The sequence below is a fragment of the Dermacentor albipictus genome, chromosome 6 (assembly GCF_038994185.2).
Source record: "Dermacentor albipictus isolate Rhodes 1998 colony chromosome 6, USDA_Dalb.pri_finalv2, whole genome shotgun sequence".
Lineage (NCBI taxonomy): Eukaryota > Metazoa > Arthropoda > Arachnida > Ixodida > Ixodidae > Dermacentor > Dermacentor albipictus.
Window position 1 is genome coordinate 143,898,462 of NC_091826.1, and position 8,340 is coordinate 143,906,801.

At 51.5% G+C, this 8,340-nt stretch overlaps 1 protein-coding gene across 1 annotated transcript; it reads right to left on the reverse strand.

Annotated features, from left to right (window-relative positions):
* Window positions 1-7,460: 7,460 nt before the first annotated feature.
* On the reverse strand, window positions 7,461-7,964 carry LOC139047108 (uncharacterized). Its single transcript, XM_070521073.1, has one exon. It carries the CDS (start codon window positions 7,962-7,964, stop codon window positions 7,461-7,463), a length of 504 nt encoding a protein of 167 aa, XP_070377174.1.
* Window positions 7,965-8,340: the final 376 nt, after the last annotated feature.

Below are 8,340 nucleotides of genomic sequence, written 5' to 3' on the forward strand. Positions count from 1 at the left end.
TTTCAGACCAGTATGTATTAGCAACAGCTGTTATGAAGCCATCTTTGTGAAGAACATCTTTAGTGTGTAAAAGTGGGTGAGTTCGTACATCAGAATTGAAACGAAAAAGCAGGGGTTAATGATCATTGATGTCGATGTGCAAAACTTTTGCCTCTGGTGAATGAAGCAGGCTAGAAAAAGCATGATCAATTAGTGAGCCTAACCATAAGAGACTTCGCGTGTGGGAACGTTAATTAGGCAATCATATCCGTAGCTACGGAAAACACTCGTGTAGGTAATACAAACGGGTGATGTTACATCGAGTAAACTAATGTTCATATCACCTATTATACCATTTTTATTTTCTACTGATATATTAGGTAAAACATGATCAAAATCGGTACAGAATTCACTGACTGACGATGAGGGTGAACGGTAAATGCAGCCAAATATGAAATTCTTGTTATCGTGAGCAAGAAAGCAGTTACTGATTTCAATCCAAACAGATTCCCACTTAGTAACGGTTAAGGATAGATCATGTCTTCTTCGATAAGCAATATTAGAAGAAACATATATGGCATCGCCACCGTGATTAGTCGTCAGTCTGCTGCAGTATTCCACTTTATAGTTAGGGAAGCAATGGAAATTTTTGTCATCATCAGACAAGCAGGTTTCAGTAATCGCAGCTAGTGAAAACGGATTAGTTAGTGATGCGAGGAAATTATCGATAGCGTCGAAGTGCTACGAAGACTCCTAGATTTAAAATGAATGATGGAATGAAATCAAGTTAAGAAACAATTCAATTGATCGGATTTCAGTGTAGAATTCATGTTTGTTGTGTCAATTGGTTAAACAATTATGCCTAGTCAAATTTGGTTAAGTCGGATTCGTCACGAATACGCAGACCGTTGCTGTTAGTAGTCTTCCTAGCCTTGATTTGGCAGTTGTCCGTCCAAAAGAACATCCAGTTTCTTTCTTTCTTCAAAGTTAGAGCCCTGGAAAAGAGAGCCTTGTTAGTTGGGGTCAGATGCTCATTTACAAAAACGGGAGCGTTGGAAGAGCCGCAAAATCCAATGTCACTAAGACAAAGTTTAGCTTTACACGCTTTATTAGCAAAGCCGGCTTTTTTTGTTCTATAATGGAAATGAGCGATATTTTTCTTGTCATTAGATCTGGTGGGAACGCGATGAACAATGTCCAGATCGCTAGGCGATACGGAATAGCCAATTCTGTCCCCTACTGTTTGCATAATTGCAACGCAGTCCTCGCCTTGGGAACATGGAACACGTTTGATCTCGGCACAGCTAAGGCGAGAGTACTGTTCTAGCTCCTCAACCTTGCGAGTCAATGACTGATTCTGAGATTTCAACTTGGTGTTCTCAACGATTAGCGAAGCATTTTGGCTACGTAGTTCTTCTATAAGTCCATTGAAGTGTTCAGCGCTTGTACTCAAAGAATCAACTTCCTTTTTCAGTTCCACAACATCAATCCCAGACTCCTCCATCCTCGACAAGAACTTCCCAAAGATGAGTTCATGCGTGTTTTTAGCCATGTTGTTAATCTTTAGTTCCAGCTCCTCAATTTTCTTCGGTAGTTCTGCGTTCGTCGGCATGGTATGCGTAATAAAAACAGGCTCAGATAGAAAAAAAAAGAAACGCGATTGATGGCAGCAGGAGCAGCAGTGGAGAAAAAAAAAGAAAGAAAGCATAAAAAGCATGAAAGTTGAAAAACCTGCGCAAACAGAAGATTCCAGCCTATATTTGGATCATGCAATGCCGCTGCTGCCAATGAACAGCAGGCGTCGATGTCGGCTCGTTTATAGGGCGCGCCGCAATCGCAGCGAACTTCAGTGGTGATCTTGCCGATGCTGGATGCAGGCCCCGTTCAGACTACGCAGTCGCAAATTCACCCTGTCTGGATGATGCAGCGCCTTCCGGGGAAGCAAAGTGGTGGGACAGCACCACGAAGATGATAGCCGAAGTGACAGTGGCCGACAAGGAGAGCTGCGCAAGCAGAAGATTCCGGCTTAGATTTGGATCATGCAATGCCGCTGCTGCCAATCTTGTCTTCCTGCGGGCTGGAACTTTGAAGTGGTAGTCGAGGCTGCTGGCCAGGTCCCGAGGCGAGGCCTAACATGGTCGGCGTGTCTGTGCCACGTGGCCCCACCTGGCAATCGGACGAGCAGTGATAAGGCGCTGGCAGGAGACACCACCTGTGCGGCGGACCAGGGTGGGCCAGGACGAAAGTTCCTGGCGAAAACTGGAGATCCAAACTCCAGCAGAGGCCCGGGACGGCACCCTCGGTCAGCAGCCATCTTCTGCTACAGCTTCAGGTGCACTGTAGATTGGAGGTCCGGATGCAAGACGTGCAAAAGTGTCTTGACCATCAGACCCAGCAGGAGCTCACAGCGGGCACGGCCAGTGATATCGTGAGGCGTGGACCGGGACTGCAACATTATCCGGTCAATCTGCGTCCGGAAATACTCAGTATGGCTCTTCTTGAGCTTGTGCTTGATAGCTTGCACCAGCCACTTGGCTGCACCATTTTAAGCAGGGTGGTACGGTGGAACCATCATCCAGCCGATTTCATTCTTCGTCAGCAAAGCCAGGTAATCTGTGCTAGTGAAAACAGCAGCATTGTCGGATACGATGACGTCCAGCAACCCCTGGGCGGCGAACACCTGTTGTAGCGCTGAAAGGGTTGCGCCTGCTGATGGAGTGCTGGCAGCTAGAACCTCCAGCTACTTCGAAAAGGCGTCCACCACCACTGGAAAGTAATGGCCCTTGAAGAGAGCCCCAAAATCCACATGTAGGCGAAATGGCCTGTGGGACAGTCTGTGGTAACTGCCAGGGGGTAATTGCCACATGTCGTGAGGCCCGCGGATGTTCCTGGTATATTTGGCAGCTCTGCACCATGTGAGCGATGACCTGGTCCATGCCAAGCCACCAAACATGAGACCGGGCCGCCATCTTGGTCTTTTCCATGCCAGCATGACCCGCGTGCAATAACTGCAGGAGCCTGGACCGGAGTCTTTGTGAGTTCACCCCCCTGGAACCCCACAGTAGGCAACCCAGCGTCAAGCTCAGCTCAGGGGCCTTGTGGCTATAGGCCTGCTGAACCAATTCCTCCCCACGGGACACCGCCTTGACCACTTCAGACAGGACTGGGTCCCGGCTGGTCGCTTGCGATACCGCACATCTGGAGAGCACCTACGGGTGCGGGCGTGCTCCAGCATGAATACTTCAGCAGGTTCTTGAACACCATCAGGCACCTCTGGCTGGGGCAGGCGGCACAGAGCATCAGCAGGTTCTACGTGCTTTCCCGGTGGTAAGCCAGCTTGTAACTTTAAGCTGCCAACCTCAAGGCCAAACTTACCACTCCAGGTGATGCCTGCATGCGAACTACCTCGTCAGGCCCCAGCAGCCCCAACAGCGGCTTGTGGTCCGTGACTACCTCGAACTTCCGGCCCCACAGATAGTGGTGGAAGCGTTCGAAACCTAACATGAGGGCCAGGCCTTCCTTGTCCAGCTGGCTGTAGCGTTGCTTTGCAGGATGAAGCCGACGAGAAGCAAACGACAAAGGGCGTTCCTGGACATCCTTGTCCCGGTGTGTAAGGACGGTGCCCACGCCGTACGGCGAAGCATTTACGGTCGGTACGACAGGCTTAGCAGGATTGAAGTGTACCAGCACTGCCGCATTGGTGATTAGCTCCTTGCTGCAATGGAAGGCGTGGTCCTGCTCCTTCCAGACCCATTGCTGACCATCTAGAAGCAGAAGATGGAGTGGCTGCAGATGCTCCGACAGGTTCCGCAGGAAGCTCCTGTAGAAGTAGATGAGGCCAAGGTAGCTTTGAAGCTCCTTCTTGTTCTCGGGCTTAGGCGCCTTGAGAACAGCATCAACTTTGCGTGGAGCCGGGACTAGGCCAGACTGGGAAACAGCATGTCCCAAGCACTCAAGAGTGGGGACCAAGAAAATGCATTTTTCCAGCCTTAGCTTGAGATCGGCGTCCAGCACTCATGCCACGACGTTGTGCAGGTTGTGCAGGTGGTCCCCGTTGTCACTGCCAGCAACCAGGATGTCATCCAAGTACATCGACACGTTCCTCATGCCCCTGAAGAGGTTGTTCATCTCCCTCTGATATATGGCTACAGCCCCACCAAATGGTAAGCGCGTGTAATGAAAGAGCGCCAAAGTTGTCGATATTGTGACACATTCCCGGGAGGCATCCTGGAGCACCAGCTGCTGGTAAGCATCTCTCAGGTCAAACTTGGTAAACTTCTGTCCGCCGGACAATGCTGCCCAAAAATGTTCAATGTGGGCCAACGGGTACTTCTTGATGGTAGCGACGGGGTCGATCGGATCGGAAAACATTTATTGGGCTCTAGAAACGAGATCTTCGTGGCTTCAGACGGCCTCCTCCATCTTCTGATGGATTCTTCTGTCTGCAATCACAGGGTTGCAATCACAGGGCTGCAATCACAAGGCTCCAGTCAGTATGGCCAACCCGCGAGCTCGCTCTATTAGGCGCTTTTGGCCATTCAAGCTTACGCTGGAAAGCATACTCTCCCACTGTTCCGCACTCGGGTTTTTAATTTTATAGATAGTTGGGGACTCAATATTTTGACCGGCCCATGATATGTAGTACAGATCTGGTTTCTCTCCGCACCATGGGCACTTAGCCTCATATTGTGTTGGGAAAATTTTGTTCTGAAGGTTTAGATTCTGGAAAGTACCCGTCTGCAGTTGTCGCCATGCAACAGCATCCTCTCTGCTTAGATCCTTATCCGGGGGTGGGTACTTCAGTCTGACCCCTTTATAATAATTTAGGATATCTGAGTAGCCCATGGGTTCTGACTCGGGTTCCTCAAGGCTGGATGTGTCGAACGCCCGGTTGGTATGCCCTCGAGCTATCCTATCCGCCTCTTGGTTCCCTGTTATGCCAGTGTGCCTTGGTACCCAGATTATGGTATGCTGAACTTTGTTTCCTGGGTCGCATGAGCAGAGTATGTGGCCTGCTCTGCGCCCTATTCTGCCGTTTGTATAATTACGGCATGCTGCTTGAAATTCTGTTATTATTGTTAGGGTCCTGCCAGATCGATAGCCCTCCAGTGCTGCCAGAGCCACAGCTGCCTCTTCGGTCTCGACTACCATGTAGTCCTGTAGTGATGCGCTGGCGATCTCCTTGAGGTCCGAATTAACCAACGACGCCACTGCTCTGCTGTTGTGTCTTCCGTCTTTGACAAACGTTGCCGCGTCCGTATACCTTGTGTTGTCCTTGTTCGCCAAGGTTCTCTGCAACGTACTCCGCTCTTGCTTCTCTACGCGCCTTGTGCAGGTTCCAGTCCACATTCTTGGGTATCGGTGCGACTCGCAGTGTAATGCGATACTTGTCCGGAATGGCCTCGGTACGCTCGATCTCTTGGACCATGTTGCCGCCGCCATATCTTCGCAGGAGCACCCTTCCCGTGGGGGTCTGCATTAACCTACGTGCCTGAGAGCATAGTAGTGCTTCTCTTAGTTCACTGAAGGTATTGTGCAGTCCCAGGGCCAGCAGTGTTTCGGTCGATGTGCGCAGTGGCAGGTGAAGCGTAGTTTTGTACGCCTTTCACAGTATGACGTCCACTTGTTCTCCTTCTTGCTTGGTGCATTTGTGGTAGGGAAGGCTATACACCACTCTGCTAACCACGAGGCTCGTGACTAGCCTAAGTGTGTCGCTCTCATTCATGCCATGTCTCTTGCTAGATACTCTGTTGATCATACGGGCTACCTGCATGGTGGCAGTCTTCAGCAGTGTCAGAGTATGATTGCACCGTTGATTGGACTGAAGCCACATCCCCAGGGCCCGAATGGTGGTCTTCTCCGGAATGCGTTGTCCCGCGAGGTATACGTTGAGGATGTGCTCATCGCTTTTAGGGACCGTTCGATTTTGTTTGCCTCGCCACACACTTAGGAGCTGGGACTTCTCCGTCGAGCAAGTGAGGCCCCTGGCCCTAACGTAGGTTTCTACGCAGGTGGCCGCTTTTTGCAGGCACTCTTCCTTTTCGCTGAGCGATCCCCGGTTCACCGATACCGTGATGTCAGCGTAAATGGCGTGCCGTATGCCTTCAAGTTGTTCGAGTTGTCTTGCTAGCCCGATCGTTGCGACGTTGAAGAGGATGGGGGAGATGACCGACCCTTGAGGAGTTCTCTTGTTTGGGGTGCGAAACTTCTCTGATCTGACTGCTCGCAGGCCGATGGTTGCTGTCCGGTGAGAGAGGAACGCCTTGACGTAGCCATGCATCCTTCTGCCACAGTTCAGGCTATCCATTCCTTTGAGTATTGCTTCATGGCTGACATTGTCGAAGGCTCCTTTAATGTCCAGTGCCATGATGACGTGTTCGCTGTTTCGTGGGACGTTGCTGAGCACCTCCTCCTTGAGCTGGAGGAGCACGTCTTGCGTCGATAATTTAGCGCGGAATCCAAACATGCTGGAGGGTACAGCTCGTTGTCCTGCATATAATTTTGTAGCATCATTGTAATCACCCGCTCGTACAGCTTGCCTAAGCGTGACGTGAGGGAGATTGGTCTAAGATTTTCTACTTGCAGTTTTTGCCAGGTTTTGGAATCAATCATCAAGACGCAAATCGGAATGGCTCACGTAAAGCGTCCGATAGGTACAGCAAAAATAACGGATTGGGATGCCTTTAGACAAGCCTGTGATGGACATCCGCTGGGCGCGATACTGTCAATCGAGGAACGGGGGAATATGCTGAAGGAAAGGCAAAGCGAGTACACCAAGTTGATTGACCGCACAGAGCAAATACCGGAGGTTGACTCTAGACTGCTTCGGCTATGGGAGGCAAGATAGAGCCTGACCAAAAGGTGGAGGACACAGAAGTTTAATAGGAAGCTAAATCTTAAGATTGCGGAAATTACGCAGAAGACAGAAGACTATCTATGCGGAACAATTGGCGAGAGCAAATTGGCAGCAATTTAGCAATTCCTTAAGCGGAACCCTGAGTATCGCTCGAGCGTGGAGCATACTCAAAGCACTCCTAGACCCGACTAAAACCAAGTCGGAGAACAACAAGGCCATACTAGGCTGGTTAACCAGTTTCAGGGCTCAAAGCATGAGCTCATAGAAAGAGTAAGGCACAAGTGCTTCGTGGACGGTGACCCAGCAGCCTACACGGAGCGTTACAAGGGGAAAGAAAATTCTGATCTGGACCGGCCTATAACCAAAGAGGAAGTATACGCAGCAATAAGAAATACCACTAGGAATACGGCTGCAGGCGCAGATAAGATAAAAAACGCGCTGATTCGCAACCTCAGTGATGGGCTGGTAGTCGAACTTACAATCTCAACAAGCACTGGGCGGAGGAGACAGTACCCGAGGAGTGGAACCATGCGGAGCTAGTCACGATGTCGATGGTAACCTTGATGTCCCCGCAGATCCTGACACATCCATCTCGCTTGAGGACAGGTAGGATGGAATCGGCCCATTAAGACGTCTTCACGGGCACCAGGATACCCTGTCGATGTAGCCGTTGCAGCTCCTGGGTGACCCCGTCCTTCAGGGCGAACGGCAGTGGGCGAGGCTTGAAAAAACGTAGCCCGGCTCCCTCAGATGCATAGATGCCAGCTGTCGTGCCGGCCAATGTGCCAACCCCTCGCTGAAACATGGACTTGAACTCAGTCAGGGGGCTGGGAACGTCTCTCACCGCATGCTGGCTGGCTTCCTGGCACTCTGGCAGACGAACGTCCAGTGAATGAATCCAGTTTCGGCCCAGCAGCGTCGGCGACGACCCCTTGCTTAAATAAAGGGAAAGGGTTGCCTCCCTGTCGCTAAAGCGAACGCTTACGTGGGCCTGACGATGGACCTGGGAGAGCTGCCCGGAGAAGCGGCGTAGCATGACGTCAGAAGCCTCGACGGACACGCCGGGGAAGGTACGTTTGAACAGTTTCCCGGCCATGCCCAACACGCTAGCCCCTGTGTAGAGCTCCATGGAAATGGGGTGCCCTCAGATTTCTACGGTCAGCATGTACAACGGCACAGACGACGGAACAAAGCCTGTGTGCCACATGCCGAAAATGGGCGGGTCCTCGGCCACGACGTGGAGCCTGGCCGCGAAAGAGCTCGAGCCTGCTGCCGCACGGCCCCGCCGCGTACCCTTGTGACGGCTACCCTGGCCGCGGACTTGTGTCGCACCTGGGCTTGAACCAGGATGCTGCTGCTGCTGTCCGTTGTTCGTCCTCCCCCTTCGGCATACCCGTGCCAGGTGCCCAGTTTTCCCTCACGTGAAACATTGTGCTTGAGAGAACTGGCACTGTGAGGGGGAGTGGGCACCACCACAGCGACCGCAGGCCTGGCCCTTTGTCGCC